The sequence below is a fragment of the Ciconia boyciana genome, chromosome 4, assembly GCF_034638445.1.
Source record: "Ciconia boyciana chromosome 4, ASM3463844v1, whole genome shotgun sequence".
Lineage (NCBI taxonomy): Eukaryota > Metazoa > Chordata > Aves > Ciconiiformes > Ciconiidae > Ciconia > Ciconia boyciana.
This window is the reverse complement of record NC_132937.1, coordinates 86,316,912-86,332,585: the sequence shown is the minus strand read 5'-3', so window position 1 is coordinate 86,332,585 and position 15,674 is coordinate 86,316,912. Positions and strand designations below refer to the sequence as shown.

Below are 15,674 nucleotides of genomic sequence, written 5' to 3'. Positions count from 1 at the left end.
GGCCAGAAAGATATAAGAAGGACTCTAGTTCATATCCAGCAGCTCTTGGCATTACAGATTACAGCAGAGAGATTTTGAAACATTGACTAGTGTAGTAGAGCGGTGCCTGGTGAAGATACTGTGCTGGATGAGTTCTACCTATACATGCCAATGCAACTTAGAAGAAGTTTATTTCTGGTCTATAAAATAGCACAAGTCTAGACTAGAAGATGTTGTAATGTAGGGATTTCTTAGACATGTAAACTTCTGAAGCTACAGCTTTTCCTTTTCACTTGCTTTTCAAAATAGGGCAACAGGCTATTTTGTTTGCACACACAAAACTCTGACTAGACACTAAAAGAAAGCATCAAGAAGAGAATCAGTCACAGTTTTAATGCCCAGTAGAAATACTGGGTTTTCGTCTGGTACAGAGGTCCGGAAGGGGCTTTTATTGTTCTCTCCAAAGAGGAAATCCAAAGCACTTGTAGTAGTGATTATCTTCATATGCAGGCAGAAAACAGGTTGTGCATCTCACACTGAAAATGCACTGTTATATTTATAGATGTTAACTAAACACCTTTCACAACTACTGTAGTAAAGATTATAAAACTATGCTTAACTGTGTAACAGTAACTTTCTTCTATTACCCTTACTTTGCTATGCCCAGAAATTGGCAAACAATTCTGCAGTAATATCATACCAGTTGATACCAAATGAAGCACAACATGGTCCCTACATTCAGGAGTTCACAACAGCAATTAGTTCACTTTGTTAAACATAGAGGATTATTTGTTTAAATACAAGAAAAGCATTTTCAGTTGTATGGATTAATGTCAGAGTACTTGAGAAGATGACATGGTGACAAAATGTTGCCATAGGATGGATTGGCCTTTGTGAGAATGACGCAGCAGGGAAAAACCACAAATACAAGAGTACAAGGGAACAGAGGGACAGATTTGTTAGCACAACAAACTCGCTAATAGAAAAACAGGATCAGAACTGAAACATTCAAGACTACCAAGATCTGAAATCTGCTGTGAAAAAAATTATTTACATATTATTTACACATGCCTATATATAATTTGTATGTATCTCCAGAACAAAATACTACACACAGTGGTAGAAAAGAAAAATTACTGTAACTACTCAATTATAGGTAGAGAGAAAGAAACCCAATGACATCTACAGAGTGCACATATTTTAGGAACAGTAGGGAATAATCAGTCTTTCAGGATGAAAGAATACATCATGGCCATTTTACATGTTCTGGTAATTCCACAAGGTCTTTATGTATATTTAAACAGGATTACAGTGCAGGTTCTAGAACTGTACGAATGTCTATTTTGTTAGAGTGAAAATGACAAGTAGTTTTAAAAGCTTGCAAATATTTGCTTTCCCACAATGCAAGCAAAAAGAAAATGCAGTTACGCAAAAGTGTACTCTTTCATGTGCAGAAAGAGTTTGAGATCTTTTTAGAGTAACTGAAATTTTCCTCTTTTGCATTTCAAAATGCAAAAAGAGGAAACAAATTAGTTTCAGGTATTTTGATGTTACGCGATTATGTCTTGCTCCTACCTAAAGTAATTCCGAGCAGCACTGATCCATCTCATGTCACCAAGAGCTTCCATTTCATAAGCATCACAGTGAGGATTAGCTCAATAAAGCTAGAGATAGTTTTAGCCGATTTCTCTGCAGAGCAATCATAACTTTACTGGATACAGTGGAACTGTGCCAAGTCTGGGTTTGACCTCTTGAATTACAGGAAAGTTGCCCAGCATCCGTTTCTAAGGGGTGTCACTCTGCATCCACATAAGACAATAAATGAGGAAGAAAACATTTAAACAGTAGTAACATTTCCTTAAATAGGAGTGGGGAAAACTTACTGCATCCTTCAGCCTGTTGCATTTTTCAGGAGCAATTTATAAATATAGGGGAAACAGAGGAGTAATGAATTAGCTTTAAATTAAACCATACCTGGGAAAAATCCAAGATATTTTGAAGGAAAGCAATGAAAACTGCTGAAGATGGAAAAAGGGGAATTCTTCGGTTTAAGAAGTCAAGATTTGCTTCTAGGAACTGAAATAAAGTTGTAGTTTGATCTACTCCCATTAGATCACATGCCATCCTTTCTTAAGAAGGAAAAAGTCCAATTTATAAAATGTCAAAATGGAAAAATGGCTGCAAGCTGACAATTTTAATAGAGAAGAGAGAAATGGGCCTTCTTTCAGAAAAGGGTTATTTTTTATTGGCAAAGCCAAGAATTTCAATGTTGGACAGGAATGCAGGATACACATTCATTTTGTAGATTATGATTTTCCAAATGCTTCAAATCCCGACACAATTTTGAGATTAATAAACTCCATACTGGCTGCTTCTACAATTTCAAATCAATTAGGTTTTTCATTGCCACGAGTATTTTTAGTTGATACGCTGTCATGAAAGCTAATCCACCCTACTAGGTGATACAAACTTTTGGTTATATTTGTTAAGTGCTGCTTTATCTGCCCTGCCAAAATGTACAGATTAGAAAAGAGTATGCAGATGTTGCCACAGTTATCTTGATCAAGGATACCCAGCTGTTTATCAAGACAAAAAAAAAATCACCACCTTTTATTATTTATTCAAGTTCAGTTTGAAAATTATTATATTCCTGAAACTGTAAGTCTCTTGGACATTTCCCTTTGTAGATCTGTGGAGCCAGGCAGGCATTTTCTAAGAGGAAGACCAAAGGATAAAACTGCTTGTTATATACATTCAGTGTCTGAGGACAGGCTGTAATTGAAAGTGGACACTGCATGCCCATTGATGTAGGGCAAGATTACTTGGTAAGATTCAAATAAATGTTTACTACCTTCTGCAAAAACCCAGCCACATGAGTAAGACCACACAGCAGACTGTTTACACGTACGTGCAACAATGTAGATTCACAGAGTTGAGACTAGAGACACTGCATAAAAAGACTGAGGTGATAATAATCTCATAACTTTAGTTTTGTCTGAAGTATACCTTCTATTCTTTAAGGATATGAAGAGACCACTTTCCCTGATAGTTCTGATGGTCACTGATTCTCACTCAATTTCCTCCTAATTTCTGTCTGGCATTTGACTGGCTTCAACTCCCAGCCATTAATTCTTATCTCATTAATCTAAATTTCTCTGAAAGATAAAAATGTTTCTTAGACTAATATTTTTCCTTTGGCACGTTCAAAGCACTGTTGACAAGACCCTTTTCAGTCCTCCATTAATAGGCTAGAGCAAAACCAGCTCACCAATTGTATGCACCAAAAGTGCCTGCTTAGCAGCATGGAGGTCCATAACAGACCCAGGACTGAGCGAGTAATTTACTGTAATGGTGGCAATGTGTTGCCCTGCTGGACTTCCTAAGCTGCAAAGGTAAATGCCTTCTCCTGGGGCTCCACGCGCAGCATGCCCCACTGCCATGCACTGCGCTAATCCTGTTTGAAACACAAAAGGCTGGCAGAAGGGAGTATTCCTGCATATCTTCTCTCCCCAGCTTTTGGAAAATCCACTCAGCCACACCTGTGGCACCTTGCTGGGAAACATGGAGTGATCCACAAACAGCTGTCTCTGCTTGGTTTACTTCCTTGTTCCAGCCACAGGCATGGTGTCCCTTTTTCCAACTGATTTGTTGGAAACTTTGCAGGAAAGGAGAAGCATGATGGTTCTGCAGAGGCTATGCAGGCACTGTCTGAGGTTTCAGGAGCCAGTGTCTCGGAGACTGAAACTCAGGCCACTGTCAAAGGGAGCCTGGAGCTGGGTCTCTCTGTCCTACAGGAGGAAGACCTATTAAAGGTGCAGACTGTGAATCTTCCAAAGAAAACATCAGAGTCAGCTTCTTTTTAGCACTTCATAAACATCAGTTGATGCTTAAACTTGGATTACTCTTCTTCTCTTGGTACTAATGCAATGCCCAGAACTCCCACTGAGAAAAAATGAGAAACCTGGGTGTACAGTGAGAGGTCATTTAGATTGCAGGGATTTGGACAAGGACCTCTCCTAGAAAGAAAATTTTAACAATTATACAGCACAATAGGTATAAAACACTTGGCCCAGCTCCTTCATAAGGCAGAGAGGTTTCCTCTTCTTTGAGAAGAATAGCAACCTGAACCAGAGAGAGAAGCACCTGGAAGAGAGGGAGAACAAGGGATAGCACTGACTGACATCTGATTTCAGACTGATGAAAATACTGAGACACCTTCCAGGTAGACGAGACTGAAGGCTTTCAAATGAAGAGGTGCCAAGTTTTCAAATTCTCTCAGTGTTCCCACGTTATTTACTTCATCCACTAAAACTCTTGGAATTAAGTGGCTGATAAAATTGGAATGTTAACTTTATAAATACGAAAGTGGGCTTGTAGCCATCAGGATTGCAATGTGAATGATAAGGGCTCAAAAATCAGAAGGGATGTAACTGCCAGAGCAAGGTATCTTAATGCATTTCCAGTACTGATGAACACAGGTGGTACTAACATCACTGTTCTAAACTGGAAACAGCTTTCCTGATGTCTTGTGTTTAAATTAAGGCAAAAGTTGAACACTTTCTGTTAAAGAAAAAAATATTGCTAATGGAAATTTGAAATAACCTTATTCAGAGCACCTTTTTCTAACAAAATGCCTTCATAAGCAACAGAATAACGTGGCTATACTGGTGCGGGTTTATTGCAAGTTAAAATATATTTCAGAACATACAAATTGCAGTTGTAGAAAACTGTACAAAGAAACTATCAATGCTTCTAGCAATTTTAGTACGTAAAAAAGTAAACAAAGATGTGAAAAAGGATACAAAGAGAAAATTTACTGGCTTATAAAAACATTTGCATATACAAAGCTATCCCCAAGATAAAATATAAAAATGTATATTGAATTTATGCAGATATGCTCTGGAAAGCATGTCCATTAAAACATTTTACCCAGCCTTATAAAGGATACTAATAATTTATACTTCGAATGAGAATTAATTTTGCTGTCCTCACTCTCTGAATGCCAAGTTCACAAACAGCTGCTGCCTAGGCAAAGCGTCTGGTACTTGCTGATAAAGAATAAAGTGTTTTGCCTTTAAACCCATGGATTGCTACTAAGATGACCCAGAAAACATATGCAGAACATACTAGCCTATAGCAACACTAATGGAACACTAACATGAGTCTCATCCTGTACCTCTATTCCTTTAAGGCCATGTATAAATTTGTCGCATCACCTCTAAAGAGGGGAATAAAAAACTCCCCAAACCAAACAACAAAACCCTAACATAACCTGCCCCTTGCCTTGGTTGCTTAAATAGGAAGTTTATTTTGCATCTCTTGTTGGGTGAAATTCCAGATAATTTCTGACATACAGCAGAGCATTTGGAAATACAATACAAAAAGTTTTATTAAACTAATTTTTGACTTGCTAAAATTATTCAGTATGATTAAGCACTTCACCAAACCCCATCCAGAAAGAACAGTTCAACTCTTTCTGATATCATTAAGCTGTCACCTGCAAATAAAATCTGAAATTGTTAACAGCATTTCTGTGCAAACTTTTGACATGGTATTTAAAACTGCTTTCTCTGGTGGGCTTTGCAAGTTTGCAAATACAGTATTTTCAAATAAAGTATTCATATTTAAGAGGCCGGGCTGTATACTGTCTCATAAAAGCAGAATGTTAGCACAGGTTTTCTAAACTTATCTGATAACTTCATTACATTGATTTAAAATTGGATCTGCATACAAAACCTACCAGTAATGTGCAACATCTAAATAAGTGACAAAGTGATTAAGCAATCCCCATAGGTGTACTGTTCTGAGAGTAAATAAATAGTTTAAAATATGCATATTGATTTAAAAAATGGAAAATAGTATCCACAAAGTGAAGGCATAGCTAAGTTTCTACATTCCAATTCATAACTTTATCATAGTCCTGAATTCGTTGTTTTATGTGAGAAAGCTTATTCTTTAGGTATTCACAACGCTCCTTTTTCTCCAGAAATGCAGGATCCTGCCAAAAATACAAAAACCTTTACATTAATATATCACACTTTCAGACTCTTGCAAGAGTAGTCTATTATCAATTATGTTCTTGATTAAGGACAGCATATAAATATTCTCCAAAATGACACTCTTTTTCGCTGGCCACAATTTCTTATTTCCTACTTTCCCTTCCTTCATGAAGGGCTGGAAAAAGAGGTTCTGCTTCTATATGCTATAGTTACTTAATAAACAGAGCAGTTTTTAAACAGAAATCTGCAAATATAAATTACATCCTACTACATAATTTAGATTTTATAGGTGTGTTGTGGTTACGTCTAATAAATCCCTCCCCCAAGAAAGCAATGAGGTTTAACCAACATGGACACAAAATTTGAATTCCACTTTAAAAAAAAGGTATTTGTAATGTATTATGTTTTTAGTGGACACAGGTACGCATTTACTGCCTGCATTTAAAAATGACAAAGTGAAACCTTTTGGCTTACACTGAAAATTACTTTCTGACAATCCTGGAGACAAGACAGATGGAACTTTAAAAAGTTCCATGCCACAAAGAAAATACAAAACTTCTTTTTAAGGGTAAGACTATGTTTTCTGTTGTTCACGTATCTGTTGGCTGTGTCAGTCAATGAATATAAATGAAATGGATCCCAAAAAATAACCAGTCTTCTGAATGCAGAATGCTAAGACATGAGACATACTCTCAGAAGATGAAAATGCTTAACTGTTGGGTTTTTTTTTTTCCCCTGCATCTGGCTAATGGAATCATTCTCAAAACAGGTTGTTGGCATGAGTGGAGTGACTTGTGTCCTAACTTTGCCAAAGTTTTAAAAGACAAAATAGACAAAGCCCTGTAGTAGCTACAGATACCCTGAGCTAGTGAATTGTACCTAATGTCAGACCTGTTGGCTATTTACACTCTCTTCGCTATTCATTAGATTCACTAGCAATGTAAAGCTGAAAACACTCACGTTTTTCTTCTTCTTGTATTCTTGCAGAACTTTTGATATCCTTTCCTGTTCCTAATGAAAGAGACCACACGTTTTTAAACGCTTTGAATGCGCTACACATCTTCATGTAAATTCTTACAAAATACTTGTCAGAAGTAAAATTCTCATTTGATCAATTCATTCTAGTTGTAACATTTTAGTTGTAAATTTTGTACTTGAGAAATAGTGAAAGTACATAAACTGTAACTCACTCAAACTTGAAAGCTACTAACACACACACACAAAAAACACAATAGAAAAACGTGTATACAACTTAATTGCAACTTGGTATCCGTGACTGATGACCAAGCAAGAAATAACATACTTGGGGAAACTGTCTCTTCCTCCTAGTCACTGCCAGCATTACAGGACATTATGCCCTAGGTAAAGACAGTCAGAAACTGCCTAATACCACATCTGTATTCCATGAGCCCATTTCACAGGTACTTACATATATGCTTTCAGGATGGTGAGGAAGCTGTCTCATCAATCCATCCAGCTCATCGAACTTTTTTAATACAGCATGAACTTCCACAGACAATTCTTTATACTCAGCAAACTGATCATTGAATACTGCTTTGTACCGGTCTCGCATTTCATCTGTTTGAATTGCTGGGTATTTCCTTTACATTAATAAATAAATAAATAAATAAATTTCAAGGACAAGTTTTAGAGATAGGACTTCAACAAACACACAGACCCTTCACCTTGACAGTGTATTTCTGTATTGTTTGCTAATCTCATAACCTGCTGAAATTTGCATGTATGTAAAGCACTGAAATCACAGAATGACAGAATGGTTGAGGTTGGAAGGGACATCCGGAGGTCATCTGGTCCAAACCCCCTGCTCAAGCAGGGCCGCCTAGACCAGACTGCCCAGGACTGTGTCCAGATAGCTTTTGAATATCTCCAAAGATGGAGACTCCATAATCTCTCTGGGCAACGGGTGCTAAGCCTCACAGTGAAAAAGATTTTCCTAATATGCAGGTGGAACCTCCTGTGTTTCAGTTTGTGCCCTAGTCTATGGCAAATAGTATAAAAATTAATTTATGATCTCATACTTCACCATGGAAAGGCCTACCCTTTAAAAGGGAGCATGTTATAGATTCAGCACTTAGAAAGTACAAGAGTAGTCAAATCTCAGGGGCTAAAAAGACAAGTAATTTCCCATGTATTTTATTTTTTTCTAAATTATCTGTGTGGTGGTCTTCTGTTCCTTTGGCAGTTATTGTACTTGCTAGATTATAACATTCTGCTTTAACATTTGAGGTTTGGGTGGGTTTTTAAAAATTTATTTATTTATATTACTGGTTCTATGCCATTGATAGCAGCTCCCATCCTCTCTGTTTTTAACATTAACTTAATAAAGAATTATGAGTTCCCATACCACATGCATGGCAGAGAAACCATGAGTGTATATATCAGATATGCTGAGTGAAAAACATAATTCAAGTATTTTCCATTAAGTTTGTTCATCAAAGTCAAGTCACTTACGCTAAGTAGTCTGGCATGACTATAGGTTTAGGAATGTGGCCTGCAGGTATATGACCATTAAGTAGTTCTGGTTTTCTTTCCACTGATTTAAGCTGCCTGTAAGTGACCTCTTCTCTTGGTCTGTCATCACTTTCATACTGTTTTAAAAGAAAAAAAATAGTTCTTAATGAAGTCGGTTTTACTTCAAATGCAATATACATAAATGACAAAATACCCAACTCACTTGAAGACAGAGATATCTCAAGTATTGAGAAGCAGTAGAAGCAAATAGTAGATATTTCTTACAACCCTTATTGTAACTAGAAAATTAGTAAAGAGTTACAGTAACATTTCTCACACAGTATCCATCTTCAGTTTGTCCTAACAGCGGTACCAGTGACAGATAAATATTTCTTGGGGCTTGGAAAGATTTGTCTCGTATGTCTTTAAAAAAATTTAAGGAAGTTTCCTTGGATATCCATCTAATTTGTGAATGAACAGGAATCACTCAGTTCTCTGGAGTTCCCTTTTCCCCTGGTTTCCTATTGCACAATTTATCCCTTGATCCAGAAATAAAAGCACGTGAAGTCTTGTTGGAACACATAAAAAAGGATCCTGATCCAGTACGGAAGCAACAGAGAAAACAGTGGTAGGAAATTCACAGTACCTAACAGGAGACATTTAAGACTGAAATAAATACACCATAAATTCTCTGGGAATCATCAACATCTGCTGTTAAGATCCTATACAATCTTTGTAGTGTATGCAACCACATCTTTGTGTGGCAGAAGCACTAGAATTGCTGATACTTCAAAATCAGCAAGGAGGTCTTTGGAGCAATCTCAGAGACAGAGTAACAAGCTCAACTCACAGAGCACCTACCACTGTGCTTCCACTGGCTCTCCTCCAAATTAAGCAGACAGCCAGGAGGAAAGAGGGTCTCTAAAACCTGCAGCGCATCAGATGACCTGCTGTTCTAGCCATGTCTGCCAAACTCTGCTACAGATGCTACAGAACTTGTCACTTCATAAAACAGGGTAAGAGCACATACAGAGGCAGCCATCAGATTTGCTATTTACAGTAAATTTTATAACCTAGCCTAACTAGTAGTAACTTCTTTACAAGCTTCTTCCGAATCTTCTAGGTAGGAGAATGTTGTCCGGACTACAGTTAAGAATTAAACCTAATCTCTTCCAAGCCAAATAAGTAAATAAATAGACAGGTCAATCAAAATAGTCACAAGAAAAAGAACAACCATTTGGAAATACCAGTAAACAGAAAAATAAATTCCTATTTCCTACCTTTTCTGGAAAAGAGGAGTGTGTTTTCATCTATCAAAAAATGGAAAGAACATTAAGTTTTATTTGCAGCAAAAGTAGTATGCAAAAGCACAGACTCTTAAAATCTAAACTTTTTCAAAATCATGCTGTACAGAGAATTACATTTATATTTAGGTATGAAGAAATTTAGCATAAGGAATATTTTCAGACCAATTGATTTAAAGACTGTTTAAGAATGGTGGAATGAAAACAACCACCCAAAGCCCAGAACGACGGCAGGATCTCCCAGAGCATAGCTAGCTGTAAGGAACAGCTTGCAGGAAATACTCCATCCACTTCCCAGTCTCCTTTATTATTTCACATTCCAGCCCGTATTAACTCACTGACACTCTGCAGCCTAATTCATTGCCTAGAAAACACCACAGCGTGCTAACCAGTAGCTCAACCAGCAGCTGTTTTGCACAGCACTTTCCACAGCCTAACCTGTATTATACTTATTTCTAAAAGGAATACTGTAAGCAACTGAAATAAAAGAACATGGATAGTAACAGGAAAGAGTGACTAAACACCTTCTGTGTAATTCCAGCAATCACCTCATTCTTGCAGGACATATTAAAAGTTGGTTAAAAGACTTCTATCAAAGAGCTGCAATGTACTTTTCAAAAGGGGAGCCTCAGTTTTATGCAAGATGGTGGAATGGAAACCAGTGTTAAATTGGAATGCTGCAAATCAGTCGCCAGTCACAGAGCAGAGGAAATGCAACTTTAAACTTCCTCTCTCCTACTAAAATCACTTAAATGCTGACCCCTCCTTAAGTTAGGCTTAGGTAGGCTTCACATACATTAATTTTTATGCTATATTAAATTTTATTAATTCTTTAAAGGGTTTTTTTGTGATGTTTTCACATGAAAGAGGTTTTACACCAATTACTTTTAATTCTCTAGTTGATAGTGGTAAGTCTGTACTGTTACAGTTTTTCATTAACCAGGTGAGTATTGAACGCTTCTAGTAAGGGCAAGGTCAGCAGCAATGCAAAATACCTGATGTGAAAAAGATGAAGTTGATTAAAATCTCGGCAGCTCTGTTATTGCTATTATTTTCTGATAGCTATTGTAAGGAAAACTGAAAAGACACAAAGAAGTAGCTTGGACTTTTGCTTGCAAAGTAAAAATAAGTATTTCATGTTCTTATGGTCATCCACGCTAGCACTTAATGTGCTGAAAGCACAGTCCTCAAATAAATGCTAGGTGGCTTTAAGCCTCACCCTACTGAACAGCTGAACAAGCACACTGTTCATTTCTTCCTTTGTTTGGAAAATACACACCAGGAAGTAGTTCATCAGCTGACGCAGGAAGAGAGCTGAGTATTACAAAGAGAACAGAGCCAGCTCCCTACCAAAGTGAATGGGGAAAAAAAAAAGTCCAAGAATTTGGATCAGACATCTTAAAAACACCTTTCATTTGGTGATCTCAAGGACTGTTAAGACTGGTGAAATTTCACGCTCAAAGACTATGGACCTGCTGCAGAGAAGACACCTGATACGACTCCGTCTGCAGCATGGAAAGATCTTACAACTGCTCCCCATCACTCCATACTCAGTAGATACAAAATGATAACTAATGGCTTACCTCTCGCTCCATTAACTCCCGGTGCCTCCTAGCTCCTTCGTGCCTCCACAACTTCAGAGAAACCACCGCACTAATTAGATAGATGATTACCGTGACAAACAAGAAGATGATTGCTGCTGTCTGACCTCCCTCTACACGGCAAAAAGATGCATTTATCGGCGTCTTAAACAACTGGTAATAGCAGAGCCCACCTCGGTTGGTATCGTTTACATACACTATGGCAGCCGACATGTACAGAAAGAACAAGGCCACGTTAATTCCGAACTCGGTCAGAGGCCACCAGTTGGAATCGAGGAGGATAGTCCGGTAGTACATTGACATGCCCAGCACCAACAGCACTATTGTGACTATCCATGCCATTCCCGCCACCACCAGGATGAAAGGCGTTTTGGGTCCGCTGTAGGAGTAGCCTCCGTAGGCGCTGCCGGCCCCGTAGCCGTAGGGCTGCGAGTACCCGAACATGTTGTACCATTCGTTATCCTTGTGCACGTAAGCCGTGACACAGGCGAAGACGGCGGCGCCCAGCAGCAGCTCCGCCACGCAGAGGATCCGGAGCAGGCCGGCCCAGGACTTCATGTAGGCGTACCGCTGGTTGTAGGCCTCCACCCGCTCGCTGTACGTCTGGCAGGTGGCAGCGCGGTGCTCCAGCGACCCGAAGGGGTCCCCGGGCAGCATGGCTTCGGCCTCCTTCCGCGAGTTGTAGCTTCCGCCCGATCCTCCGTAAGGATCCTTGTAGGAGCCGGGCACCGACTTGGGCTCCGGCTGCAGAGGGGCCGGAGAGGACGGCGGCGAGCATTCGACCCCGTCCGAGACGTACCTGATGTCGGAGGCCGTGCTGTCCCAGCTGGAGCCGTTGTTGCGTCTCCCTTTGAAGAAGTTCTTCCACGAGTCCGGGATGAACCGCCGGACCGGCTTCAGCTCGGCCGGCCCGCTCGGGCCGGGGCTGCCCTCCCCGGGATAGGCGTCGGGGCCGAAGGGGGGCTGCAGGGGGAGCGGAGGCGGCAAGGGGGAGGCGGCCCCCGGCTCCGCGTCCCGGGGCTGCGGGGAGCCCGCGCCGGCCCCGCGGGGCAGGAGGGACCTGCCGGGCCGCCCGCCCTCCGAGCCGGCGCTCCTCGACATGGCTGGCGCTCGGCCCGGCGTCAGGCGCTCCCCGGCCCCGCTCGCCCGACCCCTCTCATTCACCCGACGGGAGGAAGCTGCCGCGGAGTCCGAAGGGCGGCCGGCGCCGGGCGGAGGAAAAGGGACGATCCCGCCGGAGAGTGCGTGGGGGGCCCGGCCGGGAGCACCCGCCGCTCCGCTCCGCGCCCGGCCCCGCTCGCCGCCCTGGGCACCCGCACCTGCGCCGCCCCGCCCAGGCGGCCTCACCTGCGGCGGCCGAGCGGCCTTCGCCCGGGGAGGCGGGAGCTTCCGGCCGGCGGGCCCGGGCGGACCCCGGCGGGCCTTCCCGAGGCGGGCGCGGCTGAGCCCGGCCGGCACCGGGGAGCGGCCGCTTTCCCGCCCGCTGCACCGCGGCGGCGGGTCGGCGGGGGCGCGGCCCCGCGGTATCGGTAAGCACGGTGACTCGTGAGAGGGACTGGCCTGGAGCCATCCCGGTTGCAGCGAAACTCTGAAGTGTTGAACACGCTGTTCGGACAAATGAAAACCACTTTCCTCCTGTCAGCGCTCAAAGACGGGATTATTCATTCCCCCAGCACAACTGCGGTTTAAGGAGAAAACCGGCATGCAACTTCTACGGAACGCAAAGGACGCGAGGACCTCTGCTTGATCGTTAAATTTTCTCCCTGATAAATCGTGGAAGTGTTTTCAAAAATGGAGTGCATAATAATCTGTCCTACAACACGAATACAATTTATATTTTTTAATATTTTATTTGTGTTTTATTTGTATTTTGTGTTCACATAAAATCTGTGGCAGAGTACAAAACAGCATTAATACAGTAGGAGTTTTATTTGTATCATCAGTATGGGATATCAAACTTTTTACATACACACTACAGTCTCTTCTTTCAGAAGGTTCAAACTTCCAAACAGCAGTTTTTTTGAAGGTATAAATTTTAATAAAACCTTCAAATGCTGTCAACTTATCACATGTAGACTCCAGAAACATGCTGTACAAATGCAAAGTACATAAAAATGTGTTAAATATAAAAATTATAGAAGAAGATCTCGAGTTAGAAGGCACCCATTAAAGATCATCGAGTCCAACTCCCTGGACTGCCTAACACTAAACCAAACATCAGCACACTCCCTGCCATCCTCAGGCTCAGGGGCTTCAGGCTACAGCTGCCAGTTTGTACTGGGAGGGGGCCAAGGGGATCCAGTTTGTACTGGGAGGCAACCAAGGGGATCCAGTTTGTACTGGGACAGGCCCAGTCTGTACTGGGAGGGGGCCAAGGGGATACAGTTTGTACAAGAGTGACACTACGTAGCTACGGTCTCTTTCTAACTCTATTAGTCTTAATTTATTGGGGTTTTAAAATAAATATGGATTTATAAATATGTTGTTTATCCATATGGATAACTCTCATGGCTCAGAACAGGCAGGGAGTGGCTTGTGATTCAGTATTCAGCTCAGGTCTGATCCTGCAAAGCTAAGGGGAAGCTGAGGAAACTTGTCTTGATGCTGACTTGGCCTTCTAGCCCACCTACATAGCTAAAGGAGTACTTCTGTGCAGACTATGCTCTCTTTAGCAAAGGTCTTTGTAGCATATGAATCTATTCTGGTGAGTTAGTGGTTGATATTTTGTTATATTCAGTCACTATCCTATTCCTCTGTTTTTAATTAATCTTCCTCCATGATTGCTTGTGCTGCGGCAGGCAGAGGCTGACTGCAAGGCAGTTCATTTCCACTGCATTGGCTGGAAGTAAGAAGGAATCCATCCCATTTGTTCTCATTCACTCTGCTTTTCTGCATCTGTACAGCCATCTCCGTAGCATTCACATCAGCAGGGTCCCCCTCGTAACTAACAAGTAATTCTGGCATGCCGCAATCTTTATCAGTAAGTGTTTCAAACTTTAACCTGTAAAATTACCATACCAAGGGTAAGTTACCGCAGAAAAAAATGTTTCCTGCTCTCTCAGCACAGAAACTGCAGTATAAAGGACTGCCCACACACTGTACAAGTCTCTGCCCTTCACTGATGCTCAACTTTTCTGTCAGTAATAACCTCTTTCAAATAAGAGGTTATGGCTTTGTGCACATCTTCCAGTTACAGGTATTTGTGCCCAGAACTCAACACTACATAACTTACATGAGAACCCACAGAACATATTGCAGTTCCTCTCAGATAAAGCTTGAAATGGTACACCCTCAAGTTATTAACGCAGATACAAAAGGTTTACCAGTATTTAAATGTATGCTGCAGACAAAATTAATGGCATAAGGAAGTCTATAATTAATTTGTAAAGTTATAAACATTTTGGCTTAGACTAGGGAGATTGCAAGGAAACACACCAGTTTGGGATACCTTCCTTTCTTCCTGACTAGCAACCAAAACGGCGTTTAATACATCTACTGGCGAACAGAGTGGTTCTTGGGTAATACAGCCTTAATCTTACAGGCTGGTATTTCATAGTTAAACTCAGACGGCAATCATACAGTGATAAATATGAAACACTTTGTGAGATGCCCTGACAAACTCTGTCTCTTGGCTAAGAAAAGGAAAAGTTAGTCTCATTTCAGTTAACTGTGATCACGATCCTTTATTAGAAAAGACCATCACAATTAAGTCTCTTTTTTGATTTCAGAGATATCAAGGTTATAGAAATGTAACTGAGGCTCTACCAGTATAAATGATCCCTATGGTTCAGAAGGCTCACTACAGCCACAGTATAGCATGTCATGCCGTGTCACCCCATTAGTGCTATACAGTCTGCAAGTAGAGCACTACAGCCTCACAACTGAACAAAATCAGTATTTTTTCAGCATTCTAACATCTAAGACAGAGGCACTTCAGTAGCCCTAGTTTTATAAAAAACTTAATTCTAAACAAAGTTGTACTCTAAGTAGTCTGACAGGCAAAAGTTCCACAAAATAAAAATCAGTGCTGCTATCTAATTTGCAAAGAAGCACTTGTTAAAATATTTTTGTAGTTCCACAGGTGTACAACTGCTTCAAAGGAAAGAATAATAATTCCCTATGATACCTTCTTTATTACACCTCTCACTAACACTACATGTAAATAGAGAATGTTTTATCCCAGTTCCAGATGAATGTTTTGTGTGATGATAAACAACGGGCAAAGCGCACCACACCCTTTGTATCAGTTCAATTTTATTCTCACTTAAATCTTTTTGTTTGCAAACCCGAAGATTTTATCCAGATCATGCACTGGACAA

General features: G+C 40.8%; 1 protein-coding gene across 1 annotated transcript; it reads right to left on the bottom strand.

Annotated features, from left to right (window-relative positions):
• Window positions 1-4,669: 4,669 nt before the first annotated feature.
• On the bottom strand, window positions 4,670-12,908 carry MARVELD2 (MARVEL domain containing 2). Its single transcript, XM_072860488.1, has 6 exons — window positions 11,338-12,908; window positions 9,731-9,760; window positions 8,451-8,587; window positions 7,408-7,579; window positions 6,939-6,989; window positions 4,670-5,977 (listed from the first exon to the last, which is right to left on the bottom strand). Exons 1-6 carry the CDS (start codon window positions 12,454-12,456, stop codon window positions 5,861-5,863), a joined length of 1,626 nt encoding a protein of 541 aa, XP_072716589.1. The 5' UTR covers window positions 12,457-12,908; the 3' UTR covers window positions 4,670-5,860.
• Window positions 12,909-15,674: the final 2,766 nt, after the last annotated feature.